The sequence below is a fragment of the Salmo salar genome, unplaced genomic scaffold (assembly GCF_905237065.1).
Source record: "Salmo salar unplaced genomic scaffold, Ssal_v3.1, whole genome shotgun sequence".
NCBI classification, from domain to species: Eukaryota; Metazoa; Chordata; class Actinopteri; order Salmoniformes; family Salmonidae; genus Salmo; species Salmo salar.
In genome coordinates this window covers 7,737-35,534 of record NW_025549167.1, presented here as the reverse complement: position 1 = coordinate 35,534, position 27,798 = coordinate 7,737, and the positions used below count along the sequence as shown (strand labels likewise).

Genomic DNA, 27,798 nt, shown 5'->3' with positions numbered 1-27,798 from the left:
TTCTGGCCTGGACCTGTTTAAAGACAATAAAGAACAGAACAACTCATGAGTCAAGACATAACAGTATTGCTGGTAGTATCATTCTCTCATTACATTTTTGGCCAATAAAACATTTCCTCTCATCTCCTCAAAACCAATAGCTGACAGATATATTCTACCCTGAAATATGTCATGGCATCCACATGGGAAATGTATTCTGCTCTCCAAATATACAGTTCTGAGTACATTGTGTCAAATAGGCACTGGAGAAATTGTTTTTATTATCCCTAATTGAAGGAGGCACTCTATAAAATACAATTTCCTTTAGGAAATACATGTTTTATTAAATGTTCTTATTATGTTATGCATTTTTTGTAAAATGTTATGATAAATTGTCACTCATAATGCAGGAGGACACATAATTAATTTATCAAGCCAATGTTTTTTTGCCATATAGTTTATGTATTATGAATGTATTACTTGGAGATGTGTGCAGATTTCATTACATTTTAGCAAACATTTGGTCAAAACAACAATATAATCCATTCAAATTCCAGTTCTGTCTCTTTCTACTGAAGCGCACCCCTCCTGCCAGATAGTTCAATCCGAATGGAACGTTTGTCCTGGATTTCCTAGCAGCTCGTTCTGCTTGTTGGTTACGTTGTATCAAGCTCCAGTATTGGAGGGTACTAACAACCAGCAAGATACAGATACATCGAAAGCAGAGGAATTAACCCGGGGAGGAAATCTGTTCAATGTTGGATTTACTGTACAGAGGACCAAAGGGAAATATTAAATCATTGAATGGTTTGAGATTTAACCTAAAAATGACCGCCCGAGCTGGTATTTTCGATTTGGAACGGGATCTCAAAGTGTGATGGCAGCAGTCCAGTGAATTGCTGGCCTCTCCTTTTCCTTGCCGTTGGATTTCTTGGGGAGTGCATTGGTCTGTGGTTATTTTGACACATTTTGTTGTCATTCTCGTCAATTACTTTTACTCTTTCTATCTATGGAGTGTACGTAATCCGTCGTTGTATTGGGGTTTGCACACGGGGTAAGTGTCGCCTAAATATAATTATCTTGTATTTTGATATGTGGTGGGACTGGGAGAGACTGCTTGCCAGCTAGCAATGAACCTAGCTAACGTTAGCTAACTAGCTGTGCCCTGAGAACTCATTGTTTGAGACACCTAGCTAACTAGCAATAAGTTTGTCACAGAAAGCAACGTTATTTGACATGTATACAGTTTAATGCTAGCTACGAAATTAAGGAACTAGCTAACCAATATTTATTTTAGAAGAAGCCCTTTTGCCATGAACACAGAACAATATACTGAATCTGGGTATCAAATCGTGCAGCTAGAAGCCAACTAGCCTAGCTAACGTTAGTTAGCAAGCTAGCTTGACACGCTTATTTCACAATATGTTACAGGGTAATACCAGTCTTTGGAAGTTAGCTAGTTAGCCATATTGGCATTCTGTACATTTATAAACTGTGAGGTGATTTGGGTTCATATTTTGGTTCTATGCTAACCAGTAACCTAAGGTCAACTCGAGCAGCAATGTCAGGGCTGAGATTAACACCTCATGCACGCTGTGACATTATTTGATTGCTCAGCCACATGCCTTGCAAGGATTGCCTGGAGTGGAGTTTGTCGGCCAACAGAACATTGCATGCCAATACAACTCTCCCTGGCTCTACATGTGTAAGCTTGCTAGCTAAACGCTGTATTCAAATCTCATACCATTTCCCAATCTCAAGCATATCTGCTATTGTTACAGTAAGTACCACATGCTAGAGCCTGACAGATGATTTATGTAGTTTGGACATGGCTGTGGTTCTCAGCAGCCAATACTGGTATAGGTTAGGCTTTGAGAACATTCACTGCCTAGTAAAATGATTAAAGTACAATGTCAACATGGTATGAAGTTATTCTAGTACTTGAAATTAATTAGGAAAATAACAAGATGTTGGCTGAATGTCTTGGAAGTCTGATGGGGATTAGGCCCATGTTGGCTTGGCGCTTTTAAACATTTCCACTACTAACAAATCAAACCAGATGTGGAAAAACATTGTTTGTTGTGAACCACACTTATCTTGGTTACTTATCATTACCTTCCCTAATACATAGACAGTACTTTCCCAATAGTTGCGTGTGTATTCCATAGTACTGCTAGATATCCCTAGTGAGTCAACGCATTGTAAAGGCTACAGGTTCCATGCATGTGGGCAATTCCATGGTAATGGAATTACGCTGAGACTCAGATTTTTCACTTTAAAATGTAAACCAAACAAAAACCATAGATTTTGTTTTTACCATTATTCTGTGACCAAACTTTGAACAGTTTTTCCAGTAAATGTTTTTTTTATTTAACTGTGTAAATTGTTTAAAGTAGTCATTGTTCATAGATCTGTATGGTTTGTTAAACTTGGAAATCACTGGTTTTTGTTTGGCATATATTTTAAAGTGTGAAACCAGAGTCTCAGCGTAATTCCATTACCTTGGACTGGCCCACATGGGTGAATCAGTGATTTGTAGTCTACTCTATTCTGACGATGGAGAAATCAAGCTTGCTAGCAGGACTTTGATCTGGAGTGTGGACCCACGGAAGGAGTGAATTCTACAGTGACTATGTTCCATGGAATATAATGGTATGTCTCAGAAACAAACATGTTTTCATCTTACCTGTCTTGGATCAGCCAATCACCTGAGGTCACTTTGAGAACCAGGAACAGTAGAGCATTAAACTACAGTAGAGCATTAAACTACACTGAACAGTGACTTTTCAGCCTTTTTGTTTAGAGGCTAAAAGCATCTGATAGTTTTATTTCAGGAAAGGGATTACGTCAGTGTGGCTCCAGTCATCTGATGGTAACATCAGCTGATGACAAACTAGAGGATTTACATCCTAAAAGGTAGCTTGCAATTTGAAACCTCAGGGGAGTCACTAACAGTCACTTGAACAAAGCCAATTCTCAGAGGTTGGCTGGGATTGAAATGAGGCTTAAAGGAGGGTTCCAATTGATTAAAGAATGTTGTTTTGAAATGTGCCGATTTATGATTGAATTGTTTTCTCAATTGTGTTTGCTTAGCCTTATTCAAGGACGTGTATTTCTGACCTAGCCTATAGCCTTACTTGAAGTGTGTTTTGCACACATTTTTCAGCTCCCCTGCCACTTCCTATTACGGTTTGACAAAGCTTTCAGTCCAGCGGGCTTTACCTTTACCGACAGGTCATGAGTAACACAGCTTCTTTACTGTACATCAGCATCTCTTATAAATACACAGATTCCCACTGGCCAACACACAAAGCGCTCCTCTCCCCTAACAAAAGTTCCAGGTATACAACTTCAAAGCCTATTGACCACAGGGTGAAGGTATCGTTAAAACTCCAATGGACTCTGTGCATATGTTGTGATCTTTATCCAGATTTTTTACGTTTATCCATTTATGGATGTTTATGTTCTTGAAGCTTGTCCTGTTTAATTGCATTGCTTTAAGTATCATTAACAGCTCAATATGATTGAATAGCAGAACGCGTGTGGTGAGATATTGAGTTTTGTGAGAACCTCAATTTATATTCAGTAAGCTTAGCTGCATTACATTTTGTAACTGAACTTTAAGCCTTTCTGAGGTCTAGTGTCAAGGATGTGCCTGGTTTGTCTACTTTTATCCGTCTCTGTTGTAAGCCGTTATTGGACACACTACTCACATACACTGAGTATACGTACGGGATAAACGCCAACGTTCTGTATGTTACCTTGGAATTAATGGACGACGCAGCGGAAAGATATGGAGCCGAGTCCCTTTGCAGAGGTACATTTTTCCGAGGTAATGTACAGAACGGAAGCATTTATCCCGCTTAAACCAAAGTTGCTAAAGAAAACAATATAAAAGCACACTGGTAGAAAAACGTTCATTTTTATTTTTCAACGCAAATTCATACTTTCTCATCTTTTGGTTGCTTAGAGACTTGACCCAGTCGTTCGTTCTTTGTTCCATTGCCATGCTCAGTGGCAACGTTCTTATTCTTGCTTGCTGACACTTAGCCAACTAGCTATGGCTACACAGTCACGACCTCTGCAGCCAGAAAAACAGCAAATGAGCTGTTTTGTTGACATTAATTTGGATACATCCACAACCCATGTGCTGATAATGCCCGATGATGTCTGGCATAGCTAGAAGAGTTTGTCTTCTCGTCAGGACACTCAACATTGACTGTTAATTACGAGGAGATTGCTTTGCATATCAAACACTACACTAGATGCTAGCTACATAGTTTGTTGCTAGCAAAACTGCCAATATGACAACCGAATTAAAAAAAGATCCGTTTCTGAAAACAGCTGGTCAAACTAGAAACATGGGAGGATTTGACAGCTTGAGTGGCAGAGGGGACAGGAGAAATTCATGTTAATCACTCACCACGTTAGGTCAGATGCTCAAATGTCTCTGTAAAAACAAATCAATGCTAGCTAGCTACGTCTTTTCCTCGGTGGACCTGCCTTTACAATGTATCCAATTTCAGTTTGTGTGATTGTTGGTTTAGCTTTCTGTAACTGTGTAGCAAGTAGTCTGCATGTGTAGGTGCATATTGCGTCATGATTTGAAGGTTTCCTGATGTCTGGTTGTAATGTCCATTCTAGAATGCCCTTCTAGCCAATCAAAAATGACTATTCAATAATGCTGTGGTATAAAAAAAACATTAAGGACACCTGCTCTTTCCATGACAGTCTGACCAGGTGAATCCAGGTGAAAGCTATGATCCCTTATTGATGTCCCTTGTTAAATTCACTTCAGTCACTGTAGATGAAGGGGAGGAGACCGGTTAAAGGATTTTTAAGCTTTGAGACATGGACTGTGTATGTGTGCCATTGAGGGTGGATGGGCATATCAAAGGATTTAAGTGCTTTTTGAACGGGGTTTGGTAGTAGGTGCCAGGCGCACCGTTTTTGTCAAGAACTGTAACGCTGATGGGTTTTACATGCTCCGTTTCCCATGTGTATCAAGAATGGTCCACCACCCAAAGGACATCCAGCCAATTTGACAACTGTGGGATGCATTGGAGTCAACATCAGCCAGCATCCCTGTGGAATGCTTTCGACACCGTGTAGAGTCCATGCAACTCAATATTAGGAAGGTGTTCCTAATGTTTGGTACAGTGTAGTTGACAGCTATGAACTGGTGCGTATAGCCATTCTGTCAGACTATCGAAGGACCTTTCTCATCATTCAGGCTAGTGAGGTTTTCAATTGTCCACAGATTTCTGTATTACTTCTCCCTTACTGAGCTCACTTTGCAAAATACCGGTTTGTGGCCAATTCACCCAGTGTTCTGGCTGTGCCTCTTTGCATTGGTACTGATTTACGCAGCAGGGAGTCCTCTCAATGCAGAAGGTAAAGTCTATAGCGGTTTTCTAGGCATTGGTCACTGAGCCACTGTCTGGATCAGCAACACGTCTCTGTACTTGCCCCTTAGTTTATTGTGGCCTCTGCAGATAATTGGATAAGTGAGAGAGAGGCAACGTTTTTCTGTAGACTGCTTCCTGCCAAATGGAAAAGGATTCCAGTGTGTTTTCATGCTAATCGCACCGGGCCTAAATGACCAGCTCTATAATAACGTTATCTAGCTACTTCTGTTGGACATAATCACACACAACCTACCTCATTCTGGTTTGGTTCGATTTTTATAACTAAACCAAGATGCAACACAGTCTGTTTCAAATGGGAACAAATGAGCCATAGTGGGCAGAACAAGCAAGGAGGTGGGCAGTGCCAAGCACGAGCTAGCAAGATCCTATTTGCGCGCTCTAGCATTAATTTGCATATTTCCGTTGAGGAACGCCTACTCTGAAGTGTGCGTGTGCAATAACTCAATTCGCCTTTGCACTCCTTCTAAACATTTTATTTTTTACTTTGCGAAAGGGGAAAGTCTACTAAACTTAGTCCACTCTGTTTGTAACAGATTGTAGTTTTGGGAACATAACTGTATTGAGATCTAATGTTTAATCGTGAGATCTAATGTTTAATCGATGAGTAAATGGCCAGAATATCGGCATAAATCCATCTTCTCCCACTGCCGGCCACTAGGCTTCCTTTCACTACCATATTTGGTAGTGAGTGGAAACGCCAACCGGATGCTTCACGTTTATACATCATTTGAAATATCTGTCTCATTATTCTGTGCTATTAGTACCTGATGCCTGGTTTGATCTAGCCATCTGACTGAAATGCATAAGTCTAGGACAGTGGATAAGGCTTAGTTCTGTGTCTTTTCCTAGCGGTTTGTTTACATTGTTCACAGCAAGTGATTTGCAATGCCAGTTGTCAAACAAGGCTTATTCTCATTGCAAAAGCTGCTTTATGGGGACTTGGACTAGCCTCCATGTACAGTCACTGCAAACAAAGATGTTGCTTATGATGAGACAGTAGTTCAGTTCATAGAATAACTCGTATAGAAGCCATGGCCTTGTGGTGTCTCCCTTGTTAGACTAATTATTTATACAATTGGCCTGTTTCTAGACAGGTGTCGGGCTGTTGACCAACTGTTCAAATAAGGTGCTTGTCTGATTGCGTTAAATACATTCAACAAGTTATTGCTTTTGAAATGTGTGTGAGTGGTACCGTGGTTTTTAGACCGGTCTTTAATCCCCTCTTATAGCTCTGAGCTACATGGCAACATTAATCACTCTCACCCCACATCAAGATGCTGCTGTTGTCCAGGCCTAGGAACCCCAGGAAGAGTAGCTGCTGCTTTAGCAACAGCTAATGAGATTCTAATAAAATACCAAAAATACTAGGGGCTAGTCTACATTCAGTGTGTTTTAACGTATGACTTACCATTCTGGTTAGGTGAGATGTTCAGTGTCCCCCATACAGACTTATGAAAGGAGCAGTGTCTATTTCCAGTGAGGTATTTGGCCCATGTCCTATAATCCAATTGTAGGTATGGTATTGATTGACCAGATACTGGTATGAATGTAATTTTTAGGTCTAATATGCTAGTCATTCTCCTTTTATCGTGCTGAACACAAGGAATGTCCCTTGAATTGGTCGACTCAAGTCCGTTGGAAATGAATGATGTTTGGTGAATGGCCCAGAGTCTAGATTCAGCCCAGTTCAGAATATTGACACACATTTGAGTCACTGTTGTCTAGATCTACAGATGGACTCTTGTTGGCTGCTCACTCACACAAACGTTCATGCAGTGAATCCATCAAGTCTGTTGTGAATAAAGTTGAACTATGCATTCTGGATAGGAATCATTCAAGATGTCCACTGGGTTTGATCCAATTCATCTAGGAAACGTTGAACATGCTGAGTGGGGTAGGCTAGGTCTTTACATATCGTATACCAGGGTATTTGGAAATAGCCATGGGATGGTTTTTCAATACCATCAATACTTTGAAACTATTTCTTTTGAAGTTTTTCAATACTTTTTAAAATATTTGTAGCTACTTAAGTGAATACCTGCAGTCAACTCGATGCGATATGATTTCACCTGTCACATTATTTTACATCATGAAGCTTTTACCATAGTTCCCCAGAACAGTTGAGCTAGTCACTTGTTTGTAAATAGCACAATGGTGAAAGCAGGAGCAGGTAAGTCAAGCTGTCTATTGACGGGTCGGCTTTCAAGTGTTTTTTTTTGTTGTTGTTGCATAACTATAGTGATCAGGGACGTGCAACTTGTTTCCCTTCACAGAAAATACATCAGTGCAACACATTTGGTAGAAAATAGCTTCATTTTCATCAGATGACAACAGAAGTGCAATGCTATTTGGCTGGCAGCCACAGTGAATTAGTAAATGAGCTGACAATGAAAAATCAAGGTATTTTTTTTTGTTTGTTGCTTAAACGATGCATGTCCATCCTATTTCTAATGTTTATTATAGAAAGAATGCAGCCAGCTACATTTCCTAATGTTTTGCTTGAAGTTAATCTGGCATTTTACCAGAGAAAAGTAGACTACACTGAGAAAAGTAGACTACACCAGTCAGAGCGCTGTCTGCTGATAGAATCCCGTTTTACTGAAGCACAAAATGAGTCTGACAGCAGAAATTACAATAAGAAGCATTTTAGGTTTAACTTGCTAGTTATCTAAATAAGTGACTTAATAAGGTGATGGTGCATCATATTGTGTAAGCTTTCTGCCGTCTTTGAGAAGTCAAAGCCCTTTTGAGGAGTTATCCGTACAGCTGCCACTATCTTTATATCCTCTTCTTTCTCAGCCTGTCTGACCCTCCCTCCTCTTCTCTGAGCAGAGCAGGCAGGCCCTTTCCCTTGTGACTCCAGACGTGTGTGTACACATGCTGCTTCAGAGCAGACAAGCATGCTTCAAAACTTTGTTCACTTGGACAATGTCTCTCGTTCACATTCGCTTGTAAATGTCCAAACTCGCCAAAAATGACATTCTGTAGCACCTACCTATACATGTATAACTTTATAAGCTGGATTGCCTGTCTTTGAAATGTATTTATTTTCGTTTGCGCTCCTTAGCATATTTATCTAGCGGCCTCCATGGAAATTCTGTTACCAGAATGCTAATAAAATTAGCACAAGTAACAGATGCCCAATTGGGGGGGGGGGGGGTGTGTGTGTGTATCGATACAGTTAGGAGTTTTGGCGCAGGTACCTACATTTCGTAATATTATTTTGGACAATATTACATCGATATTGTGACTCCAAATATTCATTTGTAAAAACATTAGCGCCAGGCAGCTGTACCAGCACCAAAACTCTGGTATTTTTCATCTTATAGCTTGTTCTCCTTCTTTTTAAATAGTGAGCCAACCTGTTTTCAGCACTTTTATATCCATGACTTCTCATGCTCTCTCCTGTTCTTCTTCAGCAGAGCATTATGTTTGGATCGTTGAATCACAATACTTAGGTGCTGATATGGTATTTGCGATTCTAAGTATTGTGATAATATCATACTGTGAGATCCCTGGCAATTCCCAGCCATACATGCTATCATTTGGTTGTGTTCAAACCCAATCAGATCAATTATTGTTATTATGTTTCAGTGGGTTTTATTTGAGTTAGGCAAATATTTTTCTTTGGCTACCTCAAGTAGCCTACTACGCAGAGCTTTCTGGTTTCAGAAATAGGCACTTGTAGTCAGGCAGGCATGTGTTTTTCATTTTCATGCCAAATTGCATTGGAGGTTTCCCTTCTATGAAAATGTCTTCTCTTCTCATGATTAGAGCTGTTAGCGATAAGCTGTTTTGCCAGCTGTTAAAAAGGTATGCTAACACATGGAACATGAGGAGGCCTGTCAACCAAGTGAAGGATCTCTTTGCTTGAATTCCTCTAATTCTGCATTGGCAAGTAATGCAGTTTCTTTGGGTGTAAAATGAAGATTAGATACCTTGCACAAGGAAGAATCATCCAGGTTGATGTGATGGAATAGACCTAGAGATTGCTTTTATGAGCAGTTGGTATTCCGTACTGTGTTTTTGTTGTAATTTGGAAATGTGAAATGGTCTAAGGTAATGCTGTCCTCCAGGACCAGATGGTGCTTGATGTAGGCCTACTTGACTCCATTTAACTTACTCCACTTAGGCTACTATATTAAGGTACGTTATCCTATTGATTATTGCCAATTGGTTAGTTCCAGCCTCACTAGATTTTTGTCAATGTGTAGCCTATTTAATAAGCCATGACAATTTATTAGGAAAAGTGTCTTGCTTAGACTGTAATAATCTCATGTAGGCCCAGGCCTATGTTCTGCATACAATGTGTATTAACATCTCTTCATAGAAAGTGGCCTTGGGCAGTGAAAACCTCTGGTCATAGGCAACGATTCAGTAGTCTGAGTTTCTGCTACACAGGGTTATCATATTTTCTTTGGGTTAGGTAGTGTTTCTGAAGTCCCAAAGCTCTTTGATGGAAAACTTGTTCTGTTGGCCAACTCACAGTAAAGTTTGGGGCGGCGAGAAATTGGTCTTGAAAAGCAGCATGAGTCGACTTATCCATCGACGTGGACAAGGTTCAAGTTCAGAACAAGCTTCATTTTCGCAATTGGTGTGTGGGGTATTACTGGGAGAGTCCATGACTGTGAGGTCACTTCTGGTTACTGTTTTAAAGGGCATTCTACTCCAAAAATCCTTTGAAACTCAGTTGAATTTAATCTCTTGATCTTAATGACATCACCAGCCCGGCGTTACTGGATTTGATTTGATTTTGTTCATGCTCGCTGTCGACACAACTGAATTATGCAGAAATCACAATTACATTTAGACAATAGTACGTTCAATTTAAAAATGTCCTAGCTTACAAGATTTTAGCTAACAATTATTTAGCTGTGCGCCCTTTTACTAAATTAAATATAGGAGAAACACTGATCATGCTGCTCACATTTCAGTCTGACTTAGGAATCTGAAGTCAGTTGATTAGGTTTGATTCAGTGCAGGTTTAGTGTTGATGCATTTGGCCTACATCGTTTAACAGCTGCAACAGCGTGCTTGTATGGCTTTACATTCCTTACACCATCTGGAAAGATCAACTGGGGAGTTTTCCTTGAAAGTTATTTTGTCTGAAAGTAGACCAGAAGGAAGGATTGAGAAAGGCAGAGGTAAGGAAAGAAGAGACCATATGGAGGGAGAGCGGGGAAGGAAAGAAGAGACCATACGGGGGGGGGGAGGAAAGAAGGGACCATACGGGGGGGGGAAGGAAGGGACCATACGAAGGGAGAGAGGGTGAAGGGAAAGAAGAGACCATATGAGGGGGGGAGAGAGGGGGAAGGAAAGAAGGGACCATACGAAGGGAGAGAGGGTGAAGGGAAAGAAGAGACCATGAGAGAGGGGGAAGGAAAGAAGAGACCATACGAGGGGGGAGAGAGGGGAAGGAAAGAAGAGACCATACGGGGGGGAAGGAAAGAAGGGACCATACGAAGGGAGAGAGGGTGAAGGGAAAGAAGAGACCATACGGGGGGGAAGGAAAGAAGGGACCATACGAAGGGAGAGAGGGTGAAGGGAAAGAAGAGACCATACGAGGGGGAGAGAGGGGAAGGAAAGAAGGGACCATACGAAGGGAGAGAGGGTGAAGGGAAAGAAGAGACCATACGAGGGGGAGAGAGGGGGAAGGAAAGAAGGGACCATACGAAGGGAGAGAGGGTGAAGGGAAAGAAGAGACCATACGAGGGGGGGGGGGGAAAGGACAGAGGGTGAAGGAAAGAAGGGAGAGCGAGGGAGAAGGGACCATACAGAGAGGGAAGCAGAAGGCTGAGTTGCAGCAATGTCTACCTGTGTCTGGGGAGTTCTCTGAGATTGCCTGCTGTTATGGAGGAATCATGTCTGAATGGCGCTGCTGAGCCTATTAATGGAGTTGCTCTTGTGTCTGCCAAGTTGTCAGCCTCTGAAGAAGGGTCCTCCCTTCCACCCCACACCCTACTGTATCAACTGCCTGGAAGAGATCAGTGACATGAGGGCCACAGACAATTTCTCTGCAGGTACATTAGCGAGAAGGCCTTCGCCCAATTTACTGAAGCATTTTCCCCTTGGACTGGAGGTGTGATGACAAACGTTATTTGACTCAAGTACATTATCTCCCGAGCCCAGCCATAGTGGCAGTACATTATCTCCCGGGCCCAGCCATAGTGGCAGTACATTATCTCCCGGGCCCAGCCATAGTGGCAGTACATTATCTCCCGGGCCCAGCCATAGTGGCAGAATTGCAAATGAAAGTACAGAATCTTCTTTATTATGCAGCATCATGGAGCCATTTGATTGATTGTGAGTGATGGGTTACATTATGAGGCCGCTGGCCATGGGTCGGCACCGACCATTACACTATTGTTAACCAGTATATGATTCTCCCCTTTTTGGCTCATATGCCGCTGAAAAGACACTGCATTGCTTGATAATGTTCAGTGGTGTCTGGCTTCAGTTCTTTTCCACACAGACACAGAACCGGCAATGGAAAAGATTACTTTTCGTAACATCGCTCACAAAATTATATTGCTTTGTTTATGTGTACTCTGGGACTAGATAAAATATACAGGAAATAGCCTACTTGAAGTGTTTTCACCGCTTAGGTTTTAGACTGTGTACTTCACCGTCTGAGCAATGGGGATGTTTTCAAAGCACTGTAGACACTTCACACAAGATGGGAGTCTGGTTAGACTACATGCTACAGTTGAATCAGATAAAATGTGTCAGATTGTGATGTGGCAGCTGAGCATTACTCTTGTCGTATTGATGTAGGGCTTCCCAGCTACGTGGCAGAAAGGCAGTAGCAAGTTAATACTGGCAGTATTGTATATCAATATAGCAGTAACCATTGCTGCCTTGCAGACACATAAACCGGAAGTGGACAGACTGGACTCTTTTTAATGAGCTCTGTTGCATGCCACAGGAAATGGAAGTCCCACTGTGAATGGGAGCTTGTTCTCCCCAGGTTGACATTAGCCGATATGGAAGCTGGCTGACCCGCAGGCTCCTGATTCCCATCACCTGGAGTTCCCTGTGCAGTTCTATTTTGGTAACCAGCTCCAAGCACACAATCCAATTACATGGAGGTTACTGTTTGGCTCTCTGGAAGGGGACCTGTCTTATACCAGGAGGCAGGGAAAAATTGCTCCTGTGCCAGGTTCTGCACTATTCAATTGCGGTTTTATTGGGTTATTACTCTGCCGCAGTAAATTATTGGGAAGCTCTTGGCAGGTGCCACAGAATCTTTTTAATCTGCCGACGACTGTCAGCTTTCTCTGCATCATAACCCTGTGACTTTTTGCACACTGGTGTTGTGTGGTGAGAAAACCCTCCCTTTATTTCATGGCACTCAAACAGCCAATGTGTTGTTGAGAAACTCTTACCCTGGAACTGTTCACTAAGTTGGGAGTGGTGTTCTGCTAACTAAGAACCGTGTGTGTAGCTTTAACATCCGATCCATTCCAATAAGACAGGGTTAGGAGAGAAGGGCGGAATGAGTCTAGCGGTGTTGCTTGTCACTGATTCTATTCAGGTTGTGTTGGTGTCTGCTTATCCATGACTGATTAGCCTGGGCTACGTGTTCTAGTGTCTGCACAGATGGTACCCTCTAACGTTAGGATGTAGAAACTAGCCTATATCAGCTCATTTTAATTAAAGGGATACTTCAAGTTTTTCTACTTACCCAGAGTCAGATGAACTTGTGGATACTATTTATATGTCTGTGTGCACTATGAAGGAAGTTAAGAGGTTGTTTCGCCAGCCAATTAACTAGCGTTAGCGCAATAACTGGAAGTCAACAGGTAAAGTAGCATACACTAGCATACTTATAGACTTCCAGTCATTGCGCTAACGCTAGTTAGCACTGGCTTGTGCAACTACCTTAAACTTCCTTCATACTGTATGCATAGACATCAAATGATATCCACAAGTTCATCTGACTCTGGGCAAGTAGAACAGCTTAATTTTAAAGGTAAATCTTGTAGAGTTGGTACATTCTGTGTGCAAATAATAGAAAGTGGACAAATCCTTTCTGTAAAGAGGTGTGTCTCTTTGGACAGGCCAGATATAATCCCCACCCTGACATGGGTGTCTGATGGATTGCTGGGGGAAATTGGATCTCTGAGAAAAAGACAAGCACCGAGGGGGGTACATTGCCTCATGCCCTCAGTCAACAGGCTGCTCACTGGGATGTTTCCTCCGTGGGTCTTTTCAAAAGGCTTGCTCTGCAGTTCTGGCGAAGGGCAGTACAGTAGGTCAACCGAAAATAGAGCTACAAACCCTCTTTTATGAAGGTGTCGGCTGATTTAGACCCCACCACTGTTTAGCCAGCCAAACGTCACAGCTGCAACCCCCCCAGTTGTACCACACTTCCATGTAGGCTCATCATATGGCAGTTTTACCACACTTCCATGTAGGCTCATCATATGGCAGTTTACCAGTTTTACCACACTTCCATGTAGGCTCATCATATGGCAGTTTACCAGTTTTACCACACTTCCATGTAGGCTCATCATATGGCAGTTTACCAGTTTTACTACACTTCCATGTAGGCTCATCATATGGCAGTTTACCAGTTTTACCACACTTCCATGTAGGCTCATCATATGGCAGTTTACCAGTTTTACTACACTTCCATGTAGGCTCATCAAATGGCAGTTTACCAGTTTTACTACACTTCCATGTAGGCTCATCAAATGGCAGTTTACCAGTTTTACCACACTTCCATGTAGGCTCATCATATGGCAGTTTACCAGTTTTACTACACTTCCATGTAGGCTCATCATATGGCAGTTTACCAGTTTTACCACACTTCCATGTAGGCTCATCATATGGCAGTTTACCAGTTTTACTACACTTCCATGTAGGCTCATCAAATGGCAGTTTACCAGTTTTACTACACTTCCATGTAGGCTCATCAAATGGCAGTTTACCAGTTTTACTACACTTCCATGTAGGCTCATCATATGGCAGTTTACCAGTTTTACCACACTTCCAGGTGGCGGTTGCTGTGAATCGGCCCTTACTGAAACCTGTTGAGTTGTTAGGCTGCCATGAAAGCGCCCATTTGGGAGGCTTCCGTTAAGGATGGCTGAATAATGTGGACGCCTCCTGCTTCATTTCCCATCTCCATTAGAGGTCGACCGACTAAGATTTTTTCAACACCGGTACCGATTATTGGAGGACCAAAAAAAGCCGATACCGATTAAGCGGCCGATTCTTCTTCTTTTTTAAGTGTGTGTGTGTATATATACAGTGGGGCAAAAAAGTATTTAGTCAGCCACCAATTGTGCAAGTTCTCCCATTTAAAAAGATGAGAGGCCTGTAATTTTCATCATAGGTACACTTCAACTATGACAGACAAAATGAGAAAAGAAATTCTAGAAAATCACATTGTAGGATTTTTTAATGAATTTATTTGCAAATTATGGTGGAAAATAAGTATTTGGTCAATAACAAAAGTTTCTCAATACTTTATATACCCTTTGTTGGCAATGACACAGGTCAAACGTTTTCTGTAAGTCTTAACAAGGTTTTCACACACTGTTGCTGGTATTTTGGCCCATTCCTCCATGCAGATCTCCTCTAGAGCAGTGATGTTTTGGGGCTGTCGCTGGGCAACACGGACTTTCAACTCCCTCCAAAGATTTTCTATGGGGTTGAGATCTGGAGACTGGCTAGGCCACTCCAGGACCTTGAAATGCTTCTTACGAAGCCACTCCTTCGTTGCCCGGGCGGTGTGTTTGGGATCATTGTCATGTTGAAAGACCCAGCCACGTTTCATCTTCAATGCCCTTGCTGATAGGTTTTCACTCAATCTCACGATACATGGCCCCATTCATTCTTTCCTTTACACGGATCAGTCGTCCTGGTCCCTTTGCAGAAAAACAGCCCCAAAGCATGATGTTTCCACCCCCATGCTTCACAGTAGGTATGGTGTTCTTTGGATGTAACTCAGCATTCTTTGTCCTCCAAACATGACGAGTTGAGTTTTTACCAAAAAGTTATATTTTGGTTTCATCTGACCATATGACATTCTCCCAATCCTCTTCTGGATCATCCAAATGCTCTCTAGCAAACTTCAGACATGTACTGGCTTAAGCAGGGGGACACGTCTGGCACTGCAGGATTTGAGTCCCTGGCGGCGTAGTGTGTTACTGATGGTAGGCTTTGTTACTTTGGTCCCAGCTCTCTGCAGGTCATTCACTAGGTCCCCCGTGTGGTTCTGGGATTTTTGCTCACCGTTCTTGTGATAATTTTGACCCCACGGTGTGAGATCTTGCGTGGAGCCCCAGATCGAGGGAGATTATCAGTGGTCTTGTATGTCTTCCATTTCCTAATAATTGCTCCCACAGTTGATTTCTTCAAACCAAGCTGCTTACCTATTGCAGATTCAGTCTTCCCAGCCTGGTGCAGGTCTACAATTTTGATTCTGGTGTCCTTTGACAGCTCTTTGGTCTTGGCCATAGTGGAGTTTGGAGTGTGACTGTTTGAGGTTGTGGACAGGTGTCTTTTATACTGATAACAAGTTCAAACAGGTGCCATTAATACAGGTAATGAGTGGAGGACAGAGGAGCCTCTTAAAGAAGAAGTTACAGGTCTGTGAGAGGCAGAAATCTTGCTTGTTTGTAGGTGACAAATACTTATTTTCCACCATCATTTGCAAATAAATTCATTAAAAATCCTACAATGTGATTTTCTGGATTTTTTTTTCTCATTTTGTCTGTCATAGTTGACGTGTACCTATGATGAAAATTCCAGGCCTCATCTTTTTAAGTGGGAGAACTTGCACAATTGGTGGCTGACTAAATACTTTTTTGCCCCACTGTATGTGTATATATACATATATACATGCATGCATGCATACACACACACACACACACACACACACACACACACACACACACACACACACACACACACACACACAGTGAGGGGGGGAAAAGTATTTGATCCCCTGCTGATTTTGTACGTTTGCCCACTGACAAAGAAATGATCAGTCTATAATTTTAATGGTAGGTTTATTTGAACAGTGAGAGACAGAATAACATCAAATAAATCCAGAAAACGCATGTCAAAAATGTTATAAAATGATTTGCATTTTGATGAGGGAAATAAGTATTTGACCCCTCTGCAAAACATGACTTAGTACTTGGTGGCAAAACCCTTGTTGGCAATCACAGAGGTCGGATGTTTCTTGTAGTTGGCCACCAGGTTTGCACACATCTGAGGAGGGATTTTGTCCCACTCCTCTTTGCAGATCTTCTCCAAGTCATTAAGGTTTCGAGGCTGACGTTTGGCAAGTCGAACCTTCAGCTCCCTCCACAGATTTTCTATGGGATTAAGGTCTGGAGACTGGCTAGGCCACTCCAGGACCTTAATGTGCTTCTTCTTGAGCCACTCCTTTGTTGCCTTGGCCGTGTGTTATGGGTCATTGTCATGCTGGAATACCCATTTTCAATTCCCTGACTGAGGGAAGGAGGTTCTCACCCAAGATTTGACGGTACATGGCCGCGTCCATCGTCCCTTTTGATGCGGTGAAGTTGTCCTCTCCCCTTAGCAGAAAAACACCCCCCAAAGCATAATGTTTCCACCTCCATGTTTGACGGTGGAGATGGTGTTCTTGGGGTCATAGGCAGCATTCCTCCTCCTCCAAACACGGCGAGTTGAGTTGATGCCAAAGAGCTCCATTTTGGTCTCATCTGACCACCACACTTTCACCCAGTTGTCCTCTGAATCATTCAGATGTTCATTGGCAAACTTCAGACGGGCATGTATATGTGCTTTCTTGAGCAGGGGGACCTTGCGGGCGCTGCAGGATTTCAGTCCTTTGCGGCGTAGTGTGTTACCAATTGTTTTCTTGGTGACTATGGTCCCAGTTGCCTTGAGATCATTGACAAGATCCTCCCGTGTAGTTCTGGGCTGATTCCTCACCGTTCTCATAATCATTGCAACTCCACTAGGTGAGATCTTGCACGGAGCCCCAGGCCGAGGGAGATTGACAGTTCTTTTGTGTTTCTTCCATTTGCGAATAATCGCACCAACTGTTGTCACCTTCTCACCAAGCTTCTTGGCAATGGTCTTGTAGCCCATTCCAGCCTTGTCGGTCTACAATCTTGTCCCTGACATCCTTGGAGAGCTCTTTAGTCTTGGCCATGGTGGAGAGTTTGGAATCTGATTGATTGATTGCTTCTGTGGACAGGTGTCTTTTATACAGGTAACAAACTGAGATTAGGAGCACTCCCTTTAACCTCTCTAGGCTAGGCGGGACGAATTCGTCCCACCTACGTAACAGCCACTGCCAGCCTGTGGCGCGATTTTCAAAACCTTAAAAATCCTATTACTTCAATTTCTCAAACATATGACTATTTTACAGCCATTTAAAGACAAGACTCTCGTTAATCTAACCACACTGTCCGATTTCAAAAAGGCTTTACAACGAAAGCAAAACATTAGATTATGTCAGCAGAGTACCAAGCCAGAAATAATCAGACACCCATTTTTCAAGCCAGCATATAATGTCACCAAAACCCAGAAGACAGCTAAATGCAGCACTCACCTTTGATGATCTTCATCAGATGACAACCCTAGGACATTATGTTATACAATACATGCATGTTTTGTTCAATCAAGTTCATATTTATATCAAAAACCAGCTTTTTACATTAGCATGTGACGTTCAGAACTAGCATACCCCCGCAAACTTCCGGGGAATTCGCTAACATTTTACTAAATTACTCACGATAAACGTTCACAAAAAGCATAACAATTATTTTAAGAATTATAGATACAGACCTCCTCTATGCACTCGATATGTCCGATTTTAAAATAGCTTTTGGTGAAAGCACATTTTGCAATATTCTAAGTACATAGCCCAGGCATCACGGGCTCGCTATTTAGACACCCGGCAAGTTTAGCACTCACCATAATCATATTTACTATTATAAAAGTTTGATTACCTTTTGTTGTCTTCGTCAGAATGCACACCCAGGACTGCTACTTCAATAACAAATGTTGGTTTGGTCCAAAATAATCCATCGTTATATCCGAATAGCGGCGTTTTGTTCGAATGCGTCCCAGACACTATCTGAAATGGTAAATCAGGGTCGCGCGCATGGCGCAATTCGTGACAAAAAAAATCTAAATATTCCATTACCGTACTTCGCAAGCATGTCAACCGCTGTTTAAAATCAATTTTTATGCCATTTTTCTCGTAAAAAGCGATAATATTCCGACCGGGAATGTCCATTTAGCTAAACAGAGGAAAGTAAACACAGCTTTCGGTCGACACGGGCACGAGCCTGAGTCTCACAGTACTGTAACCAGCCACTACCCAAACGCGCTACTTTTTTTCAGCCAGAGCCTGCAAAGCCACGATTCTGCGTTTTGCCGCCTTCTGAGAGCCTATGGCAGCCGTAGGAAGTGTCACGGGACAGCTAAGATCCTCACTCTTCAATAAACAGAGACAAGAAGAACGACACCTTGTCAGACAGGCCACTTCCTGCATGAAACCTTGTCAGGTTTTTGCCTGCCAAATGAGTTCTGTTATACTCACAGACACCATTCAAACAGTTTTAGAAACTTTAGGGTGTTTTCTATCCATATGTAATAAGTATATGCATATTCTAGTTACTGGGTAGGAGTGGTAACCAGATTAAATCGGGTACGTTTTTTTATCCGGAGGTGTAAATACTGCCCCCTAGCCCTAACAGGTTAAATCACCCATTTGGCGAAGTAGGCGATGATTCGATGATAAATTAACAGGCACCGCATCGATTATATGCAACGCAGGACAAGCTAGATAACTACACATGGTTGACGATATTACTAGTTTAGCTAGTGATTATGATTGATTGATTGATTGTTTTTTATAAGATACTTTCAATGCTAGCTGGCACCTTACCTTGGCTCCTTGCTGCAGTCCCGTAACAGGTAGTCAGCCTGCCACGCAGTCCCCTCGTGGAATGCAATGTAATCGGCCATGATCGGTGTCCAAAAATGCCGATTACCGATCGTTATGAAAACTCGAAATCCGCCTAATTAATCGGCCATTCCGATTAATCGGTCGACCTCTAATCTCCATTAGGTCTGCAGGGACAATCCTGAGAGCTGAATAATGTGGACGCCTCCTGCTTCCTTTCCTCCCATCTCCATTAGGTCAACAGGGACAAGCCTGCGAGTGCAATTGTGTCAAAAGCAGAACAGCTGATGTCAGAGCAGCTTAAGCAGACGCTGAGAGTGCGTCTGGAGCACAGGAGGTTGGTGGCACCTTAATTGGGGAGGACAGAGTCTTGGTAATGGCTGGAGCAGAATATGTGGAATGGTTTCCGTGTTTGATGGCATTCTGTTCCAGCCATTATTATGAGCCGTCCTCCCCTCAACAGCCTCCACTGGTTGGAAGTCATTGGAGAAAGTGGCCAACTGAATAAAAAAAAAGTGTTTCCAATCAGAAGATCCACAAGGCTTTGTCTGCTGAAGTTGGGGAAAAGATACAACAGATTTTTATCATGGCTGAAGCTTTCCTCCCTCCTCACACAAGCAGGAGCCTGCTGAGCACGCTTTCTGAGAGCAGCAATTGAAACTATTCACAGCAATGACCTTCCAAATGGTGCAGATTCTTTTCATTTAATTTCAGATCCTAAATTACATCTCAGCGACAGAGGAATTAGAAAATGAAAGGTTTTGGCCAGCTATCAGAGGCAGGAGCCTTTTCTCTCCACAAACAGTTTGGCTGAAGTCCTATTGTGTACACTGTTTGGCCCTGTGTTTTTGTCAGTGGCAGTTTGCAGCACAAAGAGAATCATCAGAATTCAGTCTTCTGAGGCGGTATTGATCTCATCTCCACAGACCCCTCTGAAGAGTCTTTTGTGCTGGGTTTATTTGCCCCTGCACGTACCTTATCACAGGGGAGACGAGCAGTGCAGATGTGAGTGTTAATTATTTACTGGTTCATGTTGGAGGGAGGGGTGCTGCAGGGGCAGAGGGGTCACGATGCTCAGAAAGGAGGCAGTGTCTTCCACTCTGCTCCCGTTCAACCCAGCCAGCCCAATGCTCAGCAACGTGGAGGAGAATAAGTGAGTTTCTGGAAGTTGTTTACGGCCCCTGAAAGGGCAGCAGTAGCACAGACATGCTAAAACCCGATGCTTGTGGAGCTTTTATAGGAGTCAGTGGGAAGGACCATGTGTTTGGGCTTGAGGGAGTTATTGTCTGTTACATGCTGACCTGACCGCGTCCGCCCGCCATCGTGCACATTTGATTTTGTCCCCCCACACCAGATGCGATCAGGACATGGTGGTTAAAATATCAAAACAAACTCTGAACCAATTATATTAATTTGGGGACAGGTGGTAATTTAGTTAGCTATGGTAATGGTAATTTAGTTAGCTTAGCTTGTTGTTGCTAGCTAGTTTGTCCTGGGATATTAACATTGGGTTGTTATTTTACCTGAAATGCTTAAGGTCCTCTACTCCGACAATGAATCCACAGATAAAAGGGTAAACCGAGTTAGTTTCTAGTAATCTCTCCTGCTTCAGGCTTCTTCTTCTTTGGACTTTATGTGGCGGGTTGGCAACCAACTTTAAGGTGCATTACCACTAGAGGTCGACCGATTATGATTTTTCAACGCCGATACCGATTTATTGGAGGACCAAAAAAGCCAGTACCGATTAATCGGCCAATTTATTATTTTTTCTTATTTTTTATGACAATTACAACAACACTGAATGAACACTTATTTTAACTTAATATAATACATCAATAAAATCAATTTAGCCTAAAATAATTAATGAAACATGTTCAATTTGGTTTAAATAATGCAAAACAAAGTGTTGGAGAAGAAAGTAAAAGTGCAATATGTGCCATGTAAGAAAGCTAATGTTTAAGTGCCTTGCTCAGAACATGGGAACATATGAAAGCTAGTGGTTCCTTTTAACATGAGTCTTCAATATTCCCAGGTAAGAAGTTTTAGGTTGTAGTTATTATATTATTATAGGAATTATAGGACTATTTTTCTTTATGATTTGTATTTCATATACCTTTGACTATTGGATGTTCTTATAGGCACTTTAGTATTGCCAGTGTAACAGTATAGCTTCTGTCCCTCTCCTCGCTCCTACCTGGGATCGAACCAGGAACACATCGACAACAGCCACCCTCGAAGCAGCGTTACCCATGCAGAGGAAGGGAAAAAACTACTCCAAGTCTCAGAGCGAGTGACGTTTGAATTGCTATTAGCGTGCACCCGGCTAACTAGCTAGCCATTTCACATCGGTTACACCAGCCTAATCTTGGGAGTTGATAGGCTTGAAGGGGTGGGTATAATTTGTGGAACGTTCCAACAGGAATCTATTCCAAAAACTTCGTAAATAACAAGGTTTCCAAAAAACAACGCAGGTTGAAGTCATAAACAGCGCAATGCTTGAAGCACAGCGAAGGGCTGCTGGCAAAACGCACGAAAGTGCTGTTTAAATGAATGCTCAGGAGCCTGCTGGTGCCTACCACCGCTCAGTCAGACCGCTCTATCAAATCATAGACTTAATTATAATATAATAAACACACAGAAATACGAGCCTTGGGTCATTAATATGGTCGAATCTGGAAACTATCATCTCGAAAACAAAAAGTTTTTTTTCTTTCAGTGACATACGGAACCGTTCCGTATTTTATCTAACGGGTGACTAAGACTAAATATTCCTGTTAGGCGTTGATGTTTATGGTTAGGTACATTGGTGCAACGACAGTACTTTTTTCCGCAAGAATCGCTTGTTAAATCAACACCCGTTTATCGAAGTAGGCTGTGATTCAATGAAAATTAACAGGGACCGCGATCGATCATATGCAACGCAGGACACGTTAGATAAACTAGTAATATCATCAACCATGTGTAGTTAACTAGTGATTATGTTAAGATTGATAGTTTTTTATAAGTCTAATGCTAGCTAGCAACTTACCTTTGCTTCTTGCTGCCCTCGCGTTACAGGTGGTCAGCCTGTTAATCCTTGTGGAGTGCAATGTAAGGTAGGTGGTTAGAGCATTGGACTGGTAACCGAAGGTTGCAAAAACGAATCCCCCTGAACAAGGCAGTTAACCCCCGGTTCTAGGCCGTCATTGTAAATAAGAATGTGTTCTTAATCTGACTTGCCTAGTTAAATAAAGGTGTAAAAAAATAATAAAAAAGGGCAAATCGGTGGCCAAAAATACCGATTACCGATTGTTATGAACACTTGAAATCGGCCCTAATTAGTCGGCCATTCCGATTAATCGGTCGACCTCTAATTACCACAACCAACTGGACTGGAGTGTGGACCTCAGTTCATCTTTCAATCACCCACGTGGGTATATGCTCCTAAAAACCAATGAGGAGATGGGAGAGGTGGGACTTGCAGCTCGTCGAGCATTACAAATAGAACCAAGTTCTATTTTAGTGCCTGGCTACGCAGATGTTCGTTGACTCGCGCAAGCTATGATTGAATAACATGTATGTGTAACTATATTTTGCAACGCAGGTGACGCAAGCGGTGTGGTCAGCATGTTAGAGCTGAGCAGGCATGTGTTTAAGAGCATAATGTCTCTTGGATAAGATGGACATTATGGATAATTAAAAGTGATGTCAACTCGTGTGCGTGCGTGTGTGTGTGTGTGTGTGTGTGTGTGTGTGAGAATTACAAATACAGAGGCCATGTTGGAGAAAGCTATCACATCTGGTGCAGTAGACTGTATTTGAAGAAATGGTAGGTCTAGACCTAAGCTTTAATAACCTCTTATGATCCTTAAGCGCGAATCCTGTTAGCGGGATTGATTTGACAACATCCAGTAAAATTGTAGCGTTCCAAATTCAAACTACAGAAATATCAATATTCAACCTTCACAAAAATATAAGTGTAATACATCAAAATAAAGCTTAACTTGTTAATCCAGCCGCGTGTCAAAAATTCAAAAAGGCTTTACGTGGCGAAAGCAAAACATGCGATTTTCTGAGGACAGCGCCCTGCATACAAACGCATGAAAACATATTTCAACCAGGCAGGTGCGACACAAAAGTCAGAAATAGCCATATAATAAATGCCTTTTGAAAATCTTCTTCTTTTGCAATCTCAAATGTCTCAGTGACACAATGAATGATCCTTTTGTTCGATAATGTCCTTCTTTATGTCCCAAAAATGTCAATTTATTTAGCACGTTTGATTCAGAAATACACCGGTTCCAACATGACTACAAAGTATCTACCACGTTACCTGTAAACTTGGTCCAAACATTTCAAGCAACGTTCCTAATCCAACCTCGGTATCCTAAAATGTAAATGAAACAATCAAATTTAAGATGGAATTAACTGTTTCTAATACTGGATAAAAACAACGTGAAGCGCGCTTCAGTTCACGCGCAACAAAAGACAAAAGCCCTTCAGTGACACCTACAAAGAACAGCCCTACTTCTTAATTTCTCAAAAGAAAAACATCGAACAATTTATAAAGACTGACATCTAGTGGAAGACATAGGAGCTGCAATCTGGGCCCTAATAAATCAGGTCTCCCATAGAAACCCACAGTGACCTCAAAAACAAATTCCTTGGATGGATTGTGCTCGGGGTTTCACCTGCCAAATCAGTTCTGTTATACTCACAGACATTATGCTAACAGTTTTAGAAACTTCAGAGTGTTTTCTATCCAAATACACTAATTATATGCATATCCTAGCTTCTGGGCCTGACTAGCAGGCAGTTTACTTTGGGCACGCTTTTCATCCGGACGTGAAAATACTGCCCCCTATCCCAGAGAGGATATGAAGCTAAGTGCTAACATGATCACAATGCGTTTGTGTAAGGCATGCCTTTTAACAGCACTTTATTTAGCCTACATTATGGGGTTGGGCTGTGCCTTTCCTCTGGCATCATTCAATGTTAGTGTTTTCTTAAGCTGCCGTGTTGATGCAGGGGTTGTCAGTGTCCACTTGACAGAGTATGGCTATGTTAACCCTGTGAGGGTGAGCAGTGAGGCCAGTTAGTCTTCGTCCCTCACCAGTGACACTATCAGCAGTCCTTGTGGAATGAGCCAGTCACTCAGAACAGTGGGGCCACGGTTGGCCGTCAATCAGGATTTACGTTTCCCAGGGTTGCCATGGTGACTGTGGGAAATGGTTATGGAGACCAGGATTTCTGTGCAACGCGGTAGCACCTTTGGGATTATGGTGGAGTTTAGGCAGCTTTTAGATAATGTAGTGTTAAAGGATGGATCATTGTCCCTGTTTAGTCACATTTGGTTAACAAAATGCATCTTTTGCTACGAGCATTTGCTTGTATTTAATCAAGAAAACAATGTCTCTACTACTGGGTGAAGAGAACTGTGGCTCCAGGATAAACAAGCCAATTTGACACCTATTTATTTACTTACAGGACTAGTTGAATCTTTCTTTACCTTACCCCCGACCTTGTTCATTACCAGTTTGATTCAATAGGTCCCAATGTAATGGCATGTCGTTTTTTTCTTGATAGTAAAGACATCACAAGCCTTCCTGAACTGAATAATGTTAGATCAAGCTGTAGGCTTATGTCAGTTGAATAGTGTTAGATCAAGCTGTAGGCCTGTGTCAGTTGTGAATAGTGTTGGATCAAGCTGTAGGCCTGTCAGTTGTGAATAGTGTTGGATCAAGCTGTATGCTTGTCAGTTGTGAATAGTGTTGGATCAAGCATCTAACTTTAAGAATCAGCTGTCAGAGCAGCTTACCGATCACTGTACCTGTACACAGCCAATCTGTAAATAGCACACCCAACTACCTGATCCCCATATTGTTATTTATCCTCTTGCTCTCTACTTGCACATCATCTGTACATCTATCACTCCAGTGTTAATGCTAAATTGTAATTATTTCACCTCTATGGCCTATTTATTGCCTTTCCTCCCTGCTGTTCTACATTTGCACACACTGTACATCGATTTTCTATTGTGTTATTGACTGTTCGTTTGTTTGTAACTCTGTTGTTTTTGTCGCACTGCTTTGCTTTATCTTGGCCAGGGCGCAGTTGTAAATGAGAACTTGTTCTCAACTGGCCTACCTGGTTAAATAAAGGTGACATAATTAAAAGCTGTAGGCCTATGTCAGTTGCATGAATGGAGAACATGTGCTTAAATGTTTTGCCTTGTGGTCTGCACTCAGTCTTCATAGAGGTCTGGAGGGCTGCACTGAAATGTTATATTTTCTCATCATTAGAATTTGCAATGGCCCTCTGTCCATAATTTGTAAAAAAAAAAAATTAAAATGTTTTATCCAATGTTTCCTAACTCTGTAGCTTTTGTTTCAGTAGTTGTTTGCAAGCTGGACAGAGTGAAGTGACAAATTGTAGGGCTGTTATCATTTCAACACAGTTTCGGTTTGGTTTTAGTCATTTCAATGTAGATTTAGGGCTCAGAAACACCAATAGCTTTCGCTGAGCGAGAGAACTTAGCAACTGAACAGAGAGCCGGCTGTAATTTGCGAATCGAATACACACCAATTTTACCTGTAGAATTGCATGAAAATGTCAGCAGTCAGACATCTACAGCAGGTGGTCCCTAAAACACAACGAGCTGAACGATTTTCACACCAACGCTAGATCCACATTAGTGCAATGAGTTTCAGCCTTCAGGTTGTTTTCATTGGCAATTAAAACAACTCTTGAACCTTTATTCTTCATTGCTGTGAGGAGTTCAAGGTTTTATCACCTTCAAACTTTCTGTGAATTTTTGTTGTCTTCTGTGGTGCTGCTCAGCGCTTTTTGTTTTATGTTATTGGTTGGCTGAGCATTACCTACTGTATTGGATAGATGTAACTATTTTTCTCTTTTTCCCCCAGGGCAAAATGTGGGTAAATAGGAAGGGGATACCTAGACCCTAAGGATTCTCTCAACCCAGTCCCCCAGCAGTCAGAGAAGGTGGCGGACCTCATTGAGGCAAACCTGGGCCGTTGGCACTAAAATGTCCTTAAGTAGTGGCACTGCAGGCGGGAAAGGTGTGGACTCGAATGCGGTGGACACTTACGACAGCGGTGATGAGTGGGACATCGGTGTAGGAAATCTGATTATCGACCTAGACGCTGACTTAGAAAAGGACAAACTTGAGATGTCTGGAACCAAGGACGGAGGGGGTATGACGGCTCCGCCCAGTGCTGTTGCAGCTTTGCCTGACAACATCAGATTTGTTAGTCCTGTACCTGGCCCTCAAGGCAAGGAGAGTAAATCTAAATCCAAACGCAGCAAAAACTCAAAAGACAATAGTAGCAAGGTCTCAGCTGGAGATGGGGCCAAGAAAGAAGGGCAGACGCGAACCCAAGGGGAACCAACCAACACTGGTGCTACTGCAGGAGCCACTAGCAACAATTCCACTACTGGCAAAGGAATGGAGAAGGGTGGCAAAGTCTCTCGGAACAGTGGGAAAAAAGACAAGGAAGGGACAAGTGGGAAAAGTAAGAAGGAGAAAAGCGAGGGAGTGCCAGTGGTGGTAATAGCTGCCACTGAAAAGGAGGTGGTTTCTCAAGTAGCTTTGGGGGTTAACCGTAGTGCCCCCTTTGAGAACACACAATCTACAGACTTGGTAGGGGACGATCAGTTGGGGAATATTGCACTTGAGTCTGTTGGGATTGTTCCAGCATTGACAATTAAAACTGAACCGCAGGAGCTGGACAATATAGAATGCAGAACATTGAAGAAAGTGAAAAATGAAAAGGTAAGAGTGCTATTAAACAAATTATTGCTTGGAATGTTTCAGCTGAATGTGTATCACTATGCAAGACCAATTTCCAAACCTTTGCCAAGCTGTAGGTTCAGATTTCATTCCATTTGAGATGTGGTTTTTGGTTGAACTATATTCTAACTTTATTGGAACATGATGTAGCCTTGTCAGGGGTTTGGAGCTGTGCCTGCTGTTTCTCACCGCTTTAGTTTTGTCTAATTGAAGACATTGCCCTCATTTCACATCAGTTGTGAGTATCAGTCAGGACAATCTGGTCATGATGGCGTTTCTGAAATATCTTGTCCCTCTGCCTTTCGTTAAACAGGAAAAGCCTGGAAGAACTTTAAAGTGCTTGGCTACAGTTCATTATTATTATTACAATTGTATCTGTGGTTATTAAACTTCATAAATATCGTAACATGTTCTACACAGGATATTTGTTTTTCAAAATGAATCAATTAGCTTGCTGACTAGCTAGTTGATTGCTGATGGCAACGCCTGTTTTCCCCTCTTCAAACATAGACATTGTCATGCAAGAAACTCATGAACAGTTGTTTAACTATTTACCAGCACTTATCCTGTCTCCTCATTGAGCTGGTCTATCAGTGTGTCTATTGTGTGCTCAAACAGCCTTTTCATGCTCTGTTAGTACCAGCAGTGGAGGGAGGTGCTGGGGATTGTTTTGTCTGTCG

The 27,798-nt window shown here is 42.1% G+C and overlaps 1 protein-coding gene across 1 annotated transcript; it reads left to right on the top strand.

The window, feature by feature from the left end:
* The first annotated feature begins 604 nt into the window (after positions 1–604).
* LOC106587792 (zinc finger protein 609) lies at positions 605–27,798 on the top strand. Its single transcript, XM_045713072.1, has 2 exons — positions 605–1,033; positions 26,232–27,798. Exon 2 carries the CDS (start codon positions 26,354–26,356, stop codon positions 27,215–27,217), a length of 864 nt encoding a protein of 287 aa, XP_045569028.1. The 5' UTR covers positions 605–1,033; positions 26,232–26,353; the 3' UTR covers positions 27,218–27,798.

Coding starts and splice junctions, on each gene's coding strand:
- LOC106587792 (XM_045713072.1), top strand. CDS start 26,354: ATGTCCTTAAGTAGTGGCACTGCAGGCGGGAAAGGTGTGGACTCGAAT.